A 16,108-nucleotide genomic window follows, 5' to 3' on the forward strand; every position below is an offset into this window, starting at 1 on the left:
CTAATAAGTCCATAAACCATTCATTGTTTATCATACACATTTGGACATAGTAGTTATAGTGAACCCACTCTGTGTTGGTCACAAGTCATCCTGAAGTGAGAGAAGAAGGTGTTAAGGTGATAGCGGTAATCCTTCCAAAAACCACTTCAAATTTCACTTGGTAAGGACTTTGCACCTAAGACGAGAGTTTAAAACAGATAAAAGAGCTTGATCTAAATAGTGAAATATTTTTCCCAAAAACTTGATCAAAACTTATCAAACAAAATTAAAGTGTAGAAAAGGAAAAGAGAGACTAAACTCATTTCAAATCTATATAGCATTAAATGGACTGAAACACCTAAAACCAGTATCATATAATTTCTATTGCTCATGATGGATTCGTCCTCCAACAATTGAAAGAAGATTCTAACAGCCATAAAATTCCGTGTCAAATTTTATGCTTGGATTATATCATAAACAATTGGAATCTCAATAATGTTTTTTGTGTTTTCGGAAAATCGGCGAAAAAAATTATTTGCCCAAATTCATTATTTATAGAGTCCAACATACATGATACATGCAACCTTGTGTAAACCTGCTTTCTTTTGATGACATCGCAGCATGTAATCACCTAGCACGTTACAATCCTTCACGACTCTAGCTTAATACAAGACAAAGTGTCCTGCTGCAACCAATATCTTTGTTTAGTGTCTGGATGCTATCTGTCATAATCTTCAAGTAATCTTTCCTCAGCAACATCATCCACCAAGTCCTCAAAATTGGGTGATTTACTCAAAGTTATTTCAATCGTAACCCTTGGGATTGGCCTGCTATTTGCATCATCTATCATGTCAACAGTAGAAGTCAAGATTCTCTTTTCTAATGCCAGCCCACTGTTCTTCAATATTTCAGCTACTGTCACAACCGTCTCTATGTCGTCTTCTAGACCTGAAAGCTCCACTTCATCACGTTTTTTCAGGTATCTCTTAACAAGATTCACATAGAATATGAGGGGCTGCTTGGTATTGGAAATTTGAATCCTGTTCTTCTTTTGATTGTTCTCGTTCAAGCTCATATTCATCATTGCCTCATTGATGTCCTCCATGGCTTTCCTTGCACATCCTCGCTTTGGAACCCAAAGAAAATCCTTAACGGCATAAATAACAAATAAATACAAGTGACAAAACTTGAATAAGCTAGGAAAACAAAATACAGATACTAAAGAAAAGTGTAGTCAAAGAACTCTCTAAAGTAAAACACTTTATCTACTTCGAAAGAGTGGTTGTGTCATCTTAAATACCTTCAAAACAGTATTGTTCTTGATGACAGGATCCTTGATCAGTGGATCTTCTAGTGGATCCAAACCAGCTTTTACTTTTCTTATTACTTGTACGATTTCATTATCCATGCTAGCATTTGGCAAACAATTCCTTGAAATGGCATCCTTTACAATCTTCTTCCATACAGATTTGCTTTTAACTAGTGTTGGCCCATGCCCAACAATCCAAAGACCAAACCTATTCAGAAACGATGAAGTGGCATACTTAGATCCCAAAAGCAAAGCTACAAAGTTACGATGCATTACAATAGAACTTTGCAATTATAGAACCATTATGATTAATTCTTTGTTTGCAAAGTTATTTGGCAGCAGGGTAGAAAATAAAATCAGTAAGTGGGCAGAAAAAGAAAAATGTCAAAAGGGCAAGCAGGTTTTAGGTCAAAGCATTCTATAGTGGATGATAGTATCATGTTGAGAGACATTATTGAAAAGGCTTGGGGGGAAAATAAGAAGTATTTTTCTGCTTTGTTGACTTCAAAAAGGCATTTGACATGGTCCCTAGAGATAAGTTGTGGCTTAGAATGGAAGAACTTGAAATTCCTTTGCATTATAGAGCTGCTGTCCATAGGCTATATGAAGAGGTGAAAGTCAAATTAGACCTTCAATAGGAATTTTGGAAAGCTTAAGTGATATTGGAGTCAAGCAAGGCTGCCATTTATCCCCTATTCTTTTTGGTTTATATATTGATAAACTGGAAGAGTGGCTAAATCTGCAAGGTATAGATGGTGTTAAGTTGGGGGAGTTTCTGATAAAGCTTCCTTTGTACGCTGATAACCTTGTATTGATTGCAAAATTGGCACATGGATTGCAGTTGCACCTATATGCCCTTGAGCATTTTTAAAGAGAAATGGGGATGCAAGTTAATACCAGCAAGACCAAAATAATGATTTTCTCTAATAAAAAACAGAGCCAACGTACATTCTTCTTTAAGAGGGTAATATTCTTGAAGAAGTAAATGAGAACAAGTACCTCAGGATCGATTTCAACAACAAGCTTAATTGGGAGGACTGCAGAAAGAAGAGAATTTTAGGAGGGTGGAAAGCATTATATGCTCTTCAAAACAGATGTATAGAGGCAGAGAGTTATGGGATTGGAAAACGATTAAAGTCCTTTCTGGGCTCCTAGTTTTTCCAGTGATACTATATGGGTGTGAATTATGGGCTAGCAGTAACCCCATCTCAAAATGGAAACAAATTGAGAAAATCCAAAAAACCACTTGATCATGAGCAAGTTCAAAATAAAACTTCAGTTCCTTATGAGATAATGTTGAGTGAAACGAGAGTAGCTCCCATCAAAGCAATTGCTACGGTGCATCTTATAAGATATCTAAAAAGAATTGAGCAAATGGGAGTAAGTAGATGGCCTAAAGTTATATTCAATGAAGGCATGAGTGAAAGAAAGAAAACATGGATGAGACAAAACAACAAATGGGATATCTACCTAAATGTTTGTTCCTCAAATAGCAGGGAGTTAAAAAATTTTGTTATGAAGAAGTTCCGTAAGCATATATGGGGAAAAGAGTTGGGTACAAAGAAGTATTATGTTGAGGGATTCAACTCCACTTGTGATCTCCAACAAAAAGAGTACATTGGAGCTAGCATTTCATGGAGAGCAAAGATTCTTATTGCTCAATTAATAACTAACTCGCATAAACTTTGGTGTGAAATGGGACGGTGGAAAAAACCTAAAGAAGCTTGGGAAGAACAAGTGTGTACATTTTGAACTTATGGGGCAGTGGAATTGGAAAAACATTTCATGGAGAGCAAAGATTCTTATTGCTCAATTAATAACTAACTCGCATAAACTTTGGTGTGAAATGGGATGGTGGAAAAAACCTAAAGAAGCTTGGGAAGAAGAAGTGTGTACATTTTGAACTTCTGGGGCAGTGGAATTGGAAAAAATTTCATTTTGGAATGTGATGCTTTCAGAGACATCAGAGAAAGTTATGGCAATATGTTAGCATCAGTACCTCGGCATTGTCTTTTCAGCGAAGGGACTGTTAGAAAGTTGGGCCAGCTCATCATCAATTTCAATAAGAAAAAAACTGGATTGCAAAAGGCGAAAAACAAGGAGGCTGGTAGTCCCATAGACTATTTTTAATCTCGTAGAAGTTAAAATATCATTCATTCATTCAATTGATTACGTAAACTTCAACTTTACTTCTAAATCATAACATAACATGAGAGGAGATTGAGATTGCAAGATGCTCAAACCAAAGAGACATGAAGAAAGACAAAGCTACCTTGCACGTGTTAAAGCCACATTAGTGCGCTGCTCATTAGAAAGGAAGCCAATTTTGCTTCCAGTACGAACAGTGGAAATTATTATAATATCTTTTTCTCCACCTTGAAACCCATCAACTGATTTAACCTCTACATCAAGAGTGTTCTTCCATTTATCTTTTGTACTTAACTTACTGTCCAAGAAAAGAACTTGTGCCCGGTATGGTGCTATCACACCAACGCTAATTTTTGAGTTGCTCCTACAAGAACAAACTAATTACAAATTGAAATTAGAAAATGCAGCTTGAATTATAAAAATTTATGGACAGAATATAGAAATTACCTTACGAAGATTACATATTGAAATTTATGCATTAACAAATACTTGAAATCACGTTTTAAGGAAAAATCACATCTTGGAATGATTTACAAAACTATATTCTAATATAGCAAATAAATTGTAGAATAAACTTGACAACAAAGGAACATATGTTTATGGAACTTATAATCATCATTAATCAATGCTAATAACTGTTGCGAATATCGCTTTTCAATTTTATTGGAGTTTTTCAGGTCACTGATTTTAATAAAGTTTTTTGGTCCAAGATTATGCTTATACATATTTTTCTTGATATGTTAAATAAGTTTTTTCCAGGCCCTCAACAACATATTCCCCAAAAAGATCTTTGCAATATTGATGCTAATGCACTAGGAATCAATTAGTTTAGGCATTGTTAACCCCGTTCCTTTGCAAACTGGAGGTTAAGGGCCAGCTTATTTCATCAGGCTGGTGTTCAGAATCCGAGTCCAGAGACAGTTTTTTCTGAGTCAGAGATTGAGCTCAAACAGAGTTCAGATCCAGGCTAGTTCAGTGATTTCGTCCTGGTTCAGAGTTGGTTTTCAGTGAGAGTATAAAGCTTTTCATCAGCTTTGGACAGGATTGCTATTTTTAGCACTTCTCCTACATTCTAGGAGACAAGGTTCGGAGGTCTGCATGGCAGTATTGATCATATATTCGGAGTCTTCATGAGCTCAAGATTCCATTGAGCATTTTAGTGATTACATTCATGATACTTTCTACGGTGGCTACAGTTCTGAGACTTGCACATTGTGAGAGATGATGATATATTTGAGATCCTTGCAAACCCACGATTCTGATAAGATATTTTGAAGCAACAAGCCAGACATTGCTATTTTTAGCAGAGGATTGCATGTCCATTCTAATCCCATATTCAGACTCCTAGCTGAAAATCAAGTCCAATGAGTATAATTTCATGGACATGCCAGGATTTTCTATATTTAGTAGTGCCTATTTCTAGGTGTGCTATATCTAGCAGGGTTCCCTTAACAGTGCTGGACATTTTCTATTTTTCCTATCTTTTAGGGGGCTGCTATTTTTGCCATGTCTCTTTATGGCAGGGTGACATATGGCAAATCCCCAGATGACACGACAGCTTCTAGTTGTGACAAGTTGCAGCTTCTGGGATGGACAAGTGGAGAATATGGACACATGCACAAGATAGGATTGATGTAGCAAGCACTTGAGTCTAATAGGGTAAAGTTTGAGTTATTAATGTTCATGCAAGGGTTAATCTGGAGACTGTTCATTTGCATAGCTTGGGAGGTACTCCACAACCCTAAGTGATGGGTTTGTGGGAGGTTTGACCACAAAAAGGTTTTGTGGGCGGTGTACCCAAGCTGGGGGTTTTGTACCCAAGGTGTGGACGCGAAACTAAGTCAAGAAACTAATTGTTTAATCTTTGTTTGCATGTGAGCAACCTTAATGGACCAAGGTTGACCTAAGGCAACGATGCGATGGCAAAATCAAATGGAAGAGACCCTTGTCTTAAGTTAGTTGGGTTTATCGTTGAAAAAGATCAAGCTGGCTAGGCTTGAAGAGACCCCCTTGAGGGCTAGCCGTTGTCTTCATAGGAAACTATAAGAAGGCAAGAGGACAGAATCATTTGGAAACCATCCAAGAGCAATGTGATCAAGTGGAGGATCAAGTCTGAGAGGCCACAGGCCTAAGGAGCCAAGCCAAAGTGTGGAGAAGGTCATGGTTCATTCTGTTTTCCCTAGATCTGGTCTGGCCGTGTAGGCGCAGTTGTTGGCCGAGTTTGTTTGGAGGTTTTGGGCACAAGTTTTGGGCAGATTTCCTCTATGTAGCGGACACATAAAGTTTGGTTTTAAGGAGAGGGTCGAGACCCTTGTGAGCAATATATTGGAGGGTCATAAGGCCTAGTTTCTTGCAAAAAGGAGGGTTGCATGCTCTAGAGGACCAATGTTGGAGAAGAGGGCCTAGATGAGGGATCTCCACAACATTGAAAGGAGGCTTTGAGATTGAGAAAATTTGGTATAGGTGCCCTAACTAGGGCCAAAAAACCTCAGTCACATTCCACAGGACCGAGACCTAGTTTGAGGTACATTGACTTGGTTCTCATGTTGATTAGTTGCTAGGAGATGGCGGTCTGCCCAAGGGTTTTGGACAAGGTTTGGAACCCCAGTTTAGGGTTGTTCAATTAACCATAGTTCTATCCTAATGTTTGTTCAAGGAGCATTGAAAGTCCGCCTTGATTTCATGCTTGATTGAGAGAGGCCGAGACCTTGATGGGTGTGACAAGAAGTCTATCTTGTCACTATAAATAAGGCAGTATATCTTTGTGATCAGCGTTGGTACAAGCATCTAGAAAGGGGCCGAAGTGTGTCTCCTAGTATGTACAAAGTGATGTGATGGACAGACGTGATGGTGTTGTACTGAATTGATGAAGTTTGAAGGATCATGAGGTATGTTCAAGGATTTGAACAACAGTGAACATAGCCCTAGTTCAGTGGATAAGTAGTAGACTTATCATTGATAAGAGGGTTGTGCATGTGTTCCCTTAGAACTGACCTTACGAAGGAGCAAAAGTCAGTTAGTGGGCAGATTTGATGATGCCGTAGGATCAACATTCTGAAGTAGCTAAGAAGGTTGACAAGTGGGCAGATCTGGAAGGCCTTATGACAATGACGTTGGAGTAGCTAAGACACTATGTGAAGCTAGTTGAGTATTGTTCATAAACAAAGTTGTGAACAATGTTTCTTGTCAGCAAGTATGTAGAGGGTAGAAGCCCTATGTTCTGTCACCCTTGGAGCAGCAAGGAGATGGATAATGGGAAGATCTGGAAGACATCATGTATAGTGATCCTTGGAGCACAAAAGAGATTGTTCGGAGGAAGATTTGATGGAGCTCTGGTTCAGGGATTTGGTGTGGCAAATCACTGATAAGAGGGCAGATCCAGAAGACCCAATGAGCAAACATCTTAGTGGAGCAAGAGCGTTGCTAGCAGGCAAATTGTGGAGCCTATGTGCAGGCACTCTTGGAGCAGCAGGAGAATTAATAGTTGATGATTATTTTTCAACCTTAAGCTCCTTTATAACGCTGACAGTTCATTTTGAAATTCGATCTCGTTCATCTTCTTCTTCAGGAGCTTCCTTCCTGTTATCCCTAGCCATGAATAACACTCTTCCTGTGTCATTTTCTTTGTCAACAGTAATAGGATTTGAAATTATTTCAATACCTGGAACATTCTTTGAATGTTTGGTGGCTTGCTTCTTCAATTTTCCCATCTCTGTACTCTAAGATATGCCTTCCAGCAGTTAAGCTACCACTGAAGGACCCTGCTCTGATACCAATTGTTGGAAATACTAAGAAGGGGGTGAATCAATATTTCTTATCAATTAGTATATTATTAATTCCACAGAACATTAAATGTCATTAGCATTAGATAAACATAAAAATCAGCAACACCATACAACAATGCATAACAAATAGAGACAGTAGACACAGATTTTTAGGTGGAAACCCCTCTGGGACAAAAGCCATCAAACGCTTCTTAATATTTGTCTTCAAAAGATTTACATCAAGTTTTGAGCTCCAACTGAAGGAGGCTCCAACTTGTAGGACACTCCAATGCCCTATTTACCAACTGCATCTGGCACGACACCCCAATGGCCTAGTTTATAGACTCCAACATGAAGGTGCTCCAACACCCTATATACCAACTGCAATTGGATGGATGCACCAGTGCCCTGTGCAGTCTCCAACCTGCCCTAGCACCACCCTGCTGCCCTGAAGTGTTCTCAGGCTTTAACCTGAAGGAGACTACACTCTCTTGCTTTGAACCACCCTGCCACTCTGATCAGTCAACGGACCACGTTTCACAATTTTCAGACTTGATCCACGTGTTTTAAAAGCAATATGAAAGAAACTGCAATGATCAAACGGCCACATCTCAATCTGCACAACAAACCCTAGTATGTGCTTTTGCATCAAATCCTCAAACCCTGACTTCACAAATCACCACTCTCTTGCTGAACAATCAATTCTGCCAAGTGTCCTGTCATCAATCTGCCTCTGCTCAATGCCATATATAACCACTACTCAATCCTGCTATCTTTGTCCACTCCACAATTTACAACTGCTCACTGCTGCAATTGGAGAACATCATAATCATGATTGTCAATCACAATAGGTCAATCATTGCATCAAGATCACTGTAGGTATCACTGTCATATGCCAGGTCTTTGTTATAGGTCACTGTTACTAGGGTTACAGAAATGTTGTGATGTAAAGTAAATCACTTTCATGTCTATTGTCAACAAGGCTGTCAAGTCAAGTCACATCATCAAATCACAACAAGAGTCACTATCATCAATACTGTCAAGTCAAGTCACTGTCTCTATCATACTGTCGCGAGAGATACTGCCACTATCTTTCATCAGGCTCACTAATATGTAAGAAGCTTCATTACTATGTCAAAGTCAATGACATATAAATTCAAGTCATCACAGTCATATCAAATTTCTGCCATATTAAAGATTACTGTCATGTCAAGATTCTTTGTCCTATACAAAGAGCATTGTTATGTAGATCAGTGGCACTGTCCAAGTGTTCAATCACTGTCTTTGTCCTTACTGCAGACACATTTTGACATGCTACTCCCAACCCTAAATAACAAACATGAAACCTTCACAATAACCTTACATAGGAAGTTCCCCAAGCAAATGATTCATCAATCCGCCTAGGTCTGTCCACACTGCGAACCACAATTACTATAATCACTTCAACAAGATCTGTTATTTAATTACGATATCAGTTATTCTTCTTGTTTCAGATTTGGCTTTTGGAAACGCATAAAACACATAATAGATTAATTGTTCTACAGTTTCATATTTCCAGGCACTGTTCTACAAATCATACAAGTTCAGAGCTGGTGCTACAAAATGGTTAATTTATGGCTGACTACTTATTCGACAAACTGAAACTTTATAAAATTAAAGTTTAATTTTATGAACCTTCAAGGATTAGACTTCATGACTTTAAACTCCGATCTCTCGATACCAACTCAATGCATTGACGAGAGCCACGTAATGAAATATATTAGACTCGTGGCATATTTACAAGGAGCCAACCTCAACTACTAACTCTGTGCCATTGCCAAGTTTGTGTGTTCATAAATAATGAATTTATTCAGACTTATGTTGTCACAGAAGCCCAGATTTGCGTTCAACAAATCATACTCCAGCATGCACCAAAAATTAGGCAACTCCAATTAGGCTCATGCATGAGTGTAACCACTGAACCAGTCACGATTTCAGAAATACTTATGGACTGCAATCTTCAAAATGTATACAATAATCAATTCAATACAGCTTGCTTCTGAGGTTATCAGTCGTGTTGTTATTGCACAGCTTTCACAAAGGTCAACAACCCACTAAAACTCAAATGCTAATGAATCCCAACCTTAAACAGAGATTATTTCAAGCGATGAGAATTAGTTCAGGAGTCAAACATATTTCAGTTTCTCAACATTCCTCAGCGTTCCATTGTTTTAGATTGTATTCAAAATACCTGTAACAACAATCTTAGAACCATGCACAGATCAACCGAAACTATTAACACCAACAAACAACCCTTCAAGTTTAGCTGCTTCAGAAAAGATAATCAACCATTTTTGCTGTCTCAGAGATGTTATTCATGTTTAGAACTGGCGCCCTATATAGGGGTAGAATCACAGTAATAGGAGCTACCAAATTTGCTTGTAAAGATAATCCCTAACCAGGATTGAACCGAACTACAAACCAACCATACTTCTTCACTGTTCAGAAGAGAGAAGCAAAACCCTTTTGCTGGTCTCCACAGGTTGTGAGTTCGGGTATGCACCAAAAGTGTTGAGCCAACTGCACAGTATAGACATATAATTTTAAGGCTATCCGCAACCAATTCAGAAGGCCGAGATCCTTGCCAGTGTTAGTCTTCAAACCAATGTTGCACAAAGCGGCGACGAAGTGGGTACGTTTTTTGGAAGCGGGGATGCAGAAGCGTCATTTTCCAAAAATCTAGGAAGCGAAGCGTCTGCTATATATATATATATATATATATTTTATTTTTTTGAATTATACTCAAAACAAACATCCCAAATACCAAATTAGTTGTAGAAGACATGAAAACATGCATATTTTTGCATAAATCAAGATAGATATAGCATCCATTGTACATTAATGATTAATTATTCAAGCATCAACCATCTAGAATCTAGATTGTCTAGCCTTTGCCTCTACCTCGATTGTCTAGGGATATTAGTCAATATTGCCCAATTTTGATCAAACTACCTAATTCAAGACTTAAAATATGGTAGAAAAAGCTTAACATGCTTGATCGATGATTTTGACTTGATTGAAAGGTAATTTTTTGCTAAGGGCATGACAAAGGAGTTCAAAAATTAACACCACCAACACTAGGGTACATATAGGGCTTGGTGCTCTTGATTAAATGCTAATCGCATACCTTCATACTTGATATAATCTAATGAAATGCCACAATCCCATTGATCTTGAATTCCTGAAAACTATTAAGTCTGCTGAATTTTGAATAGGATATGAAATTATATTTTCTCCATATGAAGTCCAATGAGGTTGGAACCACTCTCAAACATCCTGAGTCATTTCATGGTAATGTTAAAAATTTAAGTAAAAGGATGAAAATGAATAATAAAGGAGAATGTCACTTTTACTTTAGGAATTTAACATTACCATGAGGGAGCATCTGCTATATTTATATTTTTTTTGCCTTCATTCCTCACCCTAACTCAAGGTGGACCCACAAAAATCGTACGAAACCGTACGGGAAGCGTACGCTTCGCCCTCCGAAGCGCCACGCTTCATGCGGCCAAAGCGTCGTACGAAGCGCGCTTCGGGGCTTGGAACCGGGGGGGTTGGCGCTTCGTGCAACATTGCTTCAAACCATAGTGTAATAGACCTAATAGGACTGAGCCTTAATGGTATCTCCTTTCCTGAACAGGCCTAATGAATCCCTGAGCCAGAATAAAAAGAAAAGAACATTACCCTCTCTTTAGATATAACATTGTCTCCACGGGGGCCGAGAAATCAGAAAATAAGTTCACAAGATAATCGTTGAAATTTTCATATCAATGGAGGTGAAATATGGCTTCTTTTTATAGATGATTGTGGGGCTTTTAAGGGTCAGCCGTTGGAGAAAACTTTGTTTAAATTTGATAAAAATAATTGAGGGCTTTTAAGGGTGAGCCGTTGGAGAAAACTTTGAACACCCAAGGTGAGGCCGCTACCCTCTTTGGAGTTAGGGTTTCAATTTTCTTTGAGACTAAGATCCCTTTGTAAATATGAAATGGTCTTTTAAAACCCTTCATAAAATATAGTGGTCTTAAAGTTTGATGAAGGTCCAACTTTCTTTACTTGATCCATAAATTTGGAAATTTTAAACCCTTGTCATAATTTGAGCTTTTGAATTGGTCAAAGAAGAGTTTCCACATGAACAACCTTTGGGGTTTATGTCCACACATTTGGGAACTTCAACATCAAGTGAACCGTGAAGAACCACGTGACGTGCCACATACCATCGGAATCAACTCGACGAGTAGAATCTACTGGCAAGAATCTCCAGGGAAAATTCAACAATTTTCTTCTTCAAAACCCTCCAACAAGTGTTGGGTATGTCCATCAACCAAGACATCCAAACCCTGGAGCTAGGGTTTCCAGTAATCCTTCGATTGGAGCTTCCAACATGATGTAATCTAGACAAATATTAAGAGTGTTCATTAACTACCATTGGCATCGATAACAACACCATTCAACAATTATAACACTTCATATTAGAAAATACAGTGCTTATGATGATGTACATATCTTTCCCATATATATATATATATATATGCATTTCGTCGGGGTAACAAAACACTATAACATAAAATGAAAATGTTTAATACAAAACATTATATATAAAATAATTTCTCCAAAATCAACTTCTCGCACAAGGATACAAATCATTTTACATAACACCTTGTATATATAAAATATATAAGGTAATATATATATCTATATATATATATTCTCTCCAACACGTAGAGGTGACCTGCGTGTAAGCTTTCTAAGGCTACAATTGGCAAATTTTCCTCGAAAATTTTCACTCTACCTACAATAATTTCACATTGTGATCATTCTTGAACATCTTGCTCCTTGGCAAGCGAATTTTAGCCACTGTGACTTTCGTCAAACAATTGGTGAACAATACTTTCGTTAAACGATTGGTGAACAATCTAAAATTTTCTCATTTTTCCTCCAATTCTTGGCCCAATTAAGCCCAATGTTGTAAATTGTGCTCTGATACCATTTGTAATGACCCCGACCTCCATTTGGGATACACTACCTAACCAAAACTCAAAATTCATTAGTCAATTAAATTTATCAAGTGCCCTATAATTATGTAACTTGGGTATTAAACCTTAAAATCATGCATATTTAATAAGTAATTAGTCTTGTTTTTTGGCAATTAATACAAGCATTAGGGTTCCCATATATTAAACCTAGGTACCATGGAATGATACATCGACATAACTATGCATAAATATCAAGTTACAACATATTAACAGAGTATACAACGGAATTAATGGTTAACTCTCAAAATTATTTCAGTAAATTCGACATGTACCCAATTCAAGGTTCTATTAACGAAATTTGTAAAATAAATGAAAGTATACACAGTGGAATACTCGTAGCAATGTAACCCTGGCTAGGGTTGACAACATGGCTCACATAATTACAGTAGATACCCATTTAAGGGATTAATCAATGAAGTTCATAGTGACAAAATATACACATAATTATATCTTTGACAGTTAGTATGGCACATAAAACCACCAAACCAGACTAAGGTTTTCAACATGGATCATTAATTCGCAAGGAACACAAGATAGAGCACTTATCTATATAAAATGTCGACTAGCTATAGGCTCTCCACATTCTGCCCTGCCATAGACCACGCAGTTACAAAATTTAGACCACGAGTCACCCCTGAGCCAAGGCTGCTACTCCACGGCAACGGTAACTGAAAATAACCATACATCCATGGCCAAGATGCCAACCCAACGGTCATCTTGTCTAGGGCCACAGGCACCCTCTAGGTTGACTACCAAGGTGCTAACCCACAGCCATGCCGCTCTAGGCTCCCAAGCACCCTCCAGACCACATCGACTGCCAAGACGCCAACCCAACAGTCATGTTGCTCCAAGGTTCTAGGCATCTCCAGGCATAAACTGAACAGCTCCCAACTGGTATCAAAACCCATACTTAGGGCTCACCAGTTGGTCACTCAGGACTGAAATCCAAAACCATCATCCTCCTCAAGGCGATGATCATCATCATAATGATAATGAATAATGAATAATAATGTCAGTGGTAAGTACACATATATACTTTTCCTGTTGTATGGCTCTCTTTGCCATGTGGCACTCCTGAAGCGACATGGGCCCTGCTACCCACCATTTTGTGGGTAATATCCCTAGAAGAAAAATATTCTCCAAGATGGTCCTCAACCGACAGCCAGTAGCCCCTTACAGCCATCAGCTAGCTCATTCTATTTCTCTACCACCTCAGCTAGCCATGTGGTCCCTCGCCCATCTGCCATGATCGTATGTTTGAAGGTGGGCCTCCCGAATCTAAAGGTATGCCTTGTCATTTTGAAATTGAGTTTTGTAGTTTGCTTATCATGGACACTTCCAGGCATGAATTAATGGGGGGATTCGGTGAAACAAACGGGCTAGGTCTATGCTTATATCCCCTAGACCCCTTTTAGGAATTAATCTTGGATTCTAGTCCAGCGGGATCTGTTTTACTGACCATTTGGTTTCAGGGATGGTATTTCACAGGAAACTCCGATTTTGGTTGTGTGGTCCCACTCCCTTATCCAGTTATATTACCCTCTTTCCACTCATTATTACACCATCCATCATTTCTCCCACCTAGGTCTGAATTCCTCCATCGGATCCACATAAGGTCAGCTCGCCCCTTCCCCTTGGCCACACCTTGGATCATGGCTTGGAATGAAACCCGGAGGTTGATGCAACTAAAAAGAAAGTTAAAAGCATGTATGGCCACATTCAACAAGAAAAGTACCACAAAATGCAAAAGACAGTCAGGACAAAAACATTTAGCACATGGACAAAAGCCAATACATGAGCTCTACCCCATCATCATCGCCATCACCCTGGTTCCAACAAGTTCTACGAGCCTTCTTCATCATATAGGAACCCATGATTGTCCCAACCCCTGGTGGGCAATGAACCACACCACCTTAAAGGGGGGAATTCAATATTATATCTTATACATCATGCTCTAACCCCTTAAGCCCCGAGCAATCAATCAAAGAAAATCATAAGGCAAAAGGCATATAAAGAAGGGTGGAAAAACCAAGGTCGAGGCACCTCATGTACCACAATTGCTCCCTCCTACACATTATAAACCCAAGTGTGGGCTTCCCTCTTGTTAGCTACCCTTGTACCCCAACATGTGACCCAGGGTTGCCCCTCCTCATTCCCTAATCCATTCACCTATCTATCACATGCCACCACCTTTTGAAGGATGTACCTTGACTATATTACCCCCTTTAGAAGCAGAAACCAACTAGTAGGGTACTTGTTAACCCCATTGGATTTTAGGAGATATTGGCACATCCTGAAACCCATTATGGAAGGGCAGGCCATTATGAAGTCCCCACCTGTGGTCCATGATTAGGTAAGATCATTTACTCGATTTCTCTAATCACTTGTTGTACTGGAAGCCTAGGGGACACATTGGATATCATGCAAGATTGAATATGGTTTCCTTTTGAGGTTTGGTCTCCCTATACGGGGTCCTAATCCTCAAGAGGGCTGCATTAGCACATATAGGGTGGGCGTTGAGAGCCATGGGCCTCCACAGTAGCAGATTGCACTTCATGGATACCCACAGCCATTCAAAGATTGCTCGTGGTTCACTTATTGGACAAGGAGGATGCACCTGATCCATCATACCCAGCTGGCCCCATATCTACACCATACACTTGGCAGATGATCCAGGACTTCTACGATGATGTGGAATCTCTTACATTATCATCCTAGCCCTTGAGGGCAACCTACAAGAATCTTCGATTTGTTTGGAGACCCATGATGACACTTGTGTGCCCCCACAGTCATCTAGAGCACCATAGGTTATTACAAAGGGCCAACCCCTTTTCCACTGCTTTCGAGGGTCCTATTCTTCATTGTGGCACCCATGGACCTCATTATGCCTCTTAGAGGGCCCTACGACATGCATAGATTATTATTTGACCTCTTGAGAGGCTTACTTCTTCATTTGTGAGCTAGTTTGGTGGGCTTGTCACCAAAAGGTTGTATTATATTAGCACATTATTCTATTTTCGAGGCTTATGTAGGCAAAGGAGGCTAATTCGAACTCCTTAAATGTGTATAAATACAAGGTGAGATCATTTTTGATCATCACTTTGGATTGGATCTCTCTCTTCTTTAGAGAATTTTGTACTTTTTGTTGGAGGATGAATTGGAGCATTTATGGATGAATTTTGATGTATGGTTATTGTTCTATCTTCTCTTGGAGCTTCTTTAATGTCATTTGTGAATGGTTGGATATACTCTATTGCATGAAGTATGAAATTTGGTGCTATTCTTGTTACTTTTGTCACATATGCTGGATGGGATTTTCGTTGTTTTAAGGCTAATTGTTGCATGCAAATTATTGATTAATATTGTGGGATTATCTCTATTATAACATTCTCTCCATGTATTGGCCCATGTAGTATGAGCGAAATCTCCTAGAGGTAAAATTTGACCTTGACAAGCCATTCCTCTTGTGCATTTGAAGTATAAAAGCTACCAGAGTGTTTTCACTTAACCTAGAGGGTTTGTGAAGTAACTTTGAGGCCTCCTTGACTAGGAACCAAGAAATCTTATACATAATCAACATAGACTCCATTCTCCCAAGTATTAAGGCACTGATCAACCAAGGGTGGTCACCAAAACTCCTATGTTTTTACCTTCACCCAATTCTAGCCACATTGGGGTGCCTAAGGCATCAATTTCCCACCAAGCTAGTGTTGATTTGGGGTAGCATCAAATGTGCTCTAACCATGGAAATTGGTGGCGAGGCTAAAGCACATGAGATTTCCAAGACCCATAAATTGTTTTGGAAAATTCCATCTAGATAAAGAGTTATTAAAATA

General features: G+C 38.9%; 1 protein-coding gene across 3 annotated transcripts in view; it reads right to left on the reverse strand.

Moving 5' to 3' along the window:
* Window positions 1–324: 324 nt before the first annotated feature.
* The window catches only part of LOC149212392 (helicase SEN1-like), a 114,924-nt gene continuing 99,140 nt past the window's right edge, over window positions 325–16,108 (reverse strand). For 2 of the 3 annotated variants that reach the window (XM_089391830.1, XM_089391828.1), the window contains 3 exons: window positions 3,561–3,813; window positions 1,280–1,496; window positions 325–1,126 (listed from right to left, as the gene is read on the reverse strand). In XM_089391830.1, coding sequence (XP_089247956.1) covers window positions 698–1,126; window positions 1,280–1,496; window positions 3,561–3,813 — 899 coding nt within the window. In that variant the 3' untranslated portion in view covers window positions 325–697. The remainder of the gene's footprint in view (window positions 1,127–1,279; window positions 1,497–3,560; window positions 3,814–16,108) is intronic. The other variant, XM_089391829.1, reaches the window with a different exon arrangement.

Source organism: Pinus tabuliformis, chromosome 1_1 (assembly GCF_031772625.1).
Source record: "Pinus tabuliformis cultivar Carrire ecotype Pingquan chromosome 1_1, CPIR1, whole genome shotgun sequence".
Taxonomy (NCBI): domain Eukaryota; kingdom Viridiplantae; phylum Streptophyta; class Pinopsida; order Pinales; family Pinaceae; genus Pinus; species Pinus tabuliformis.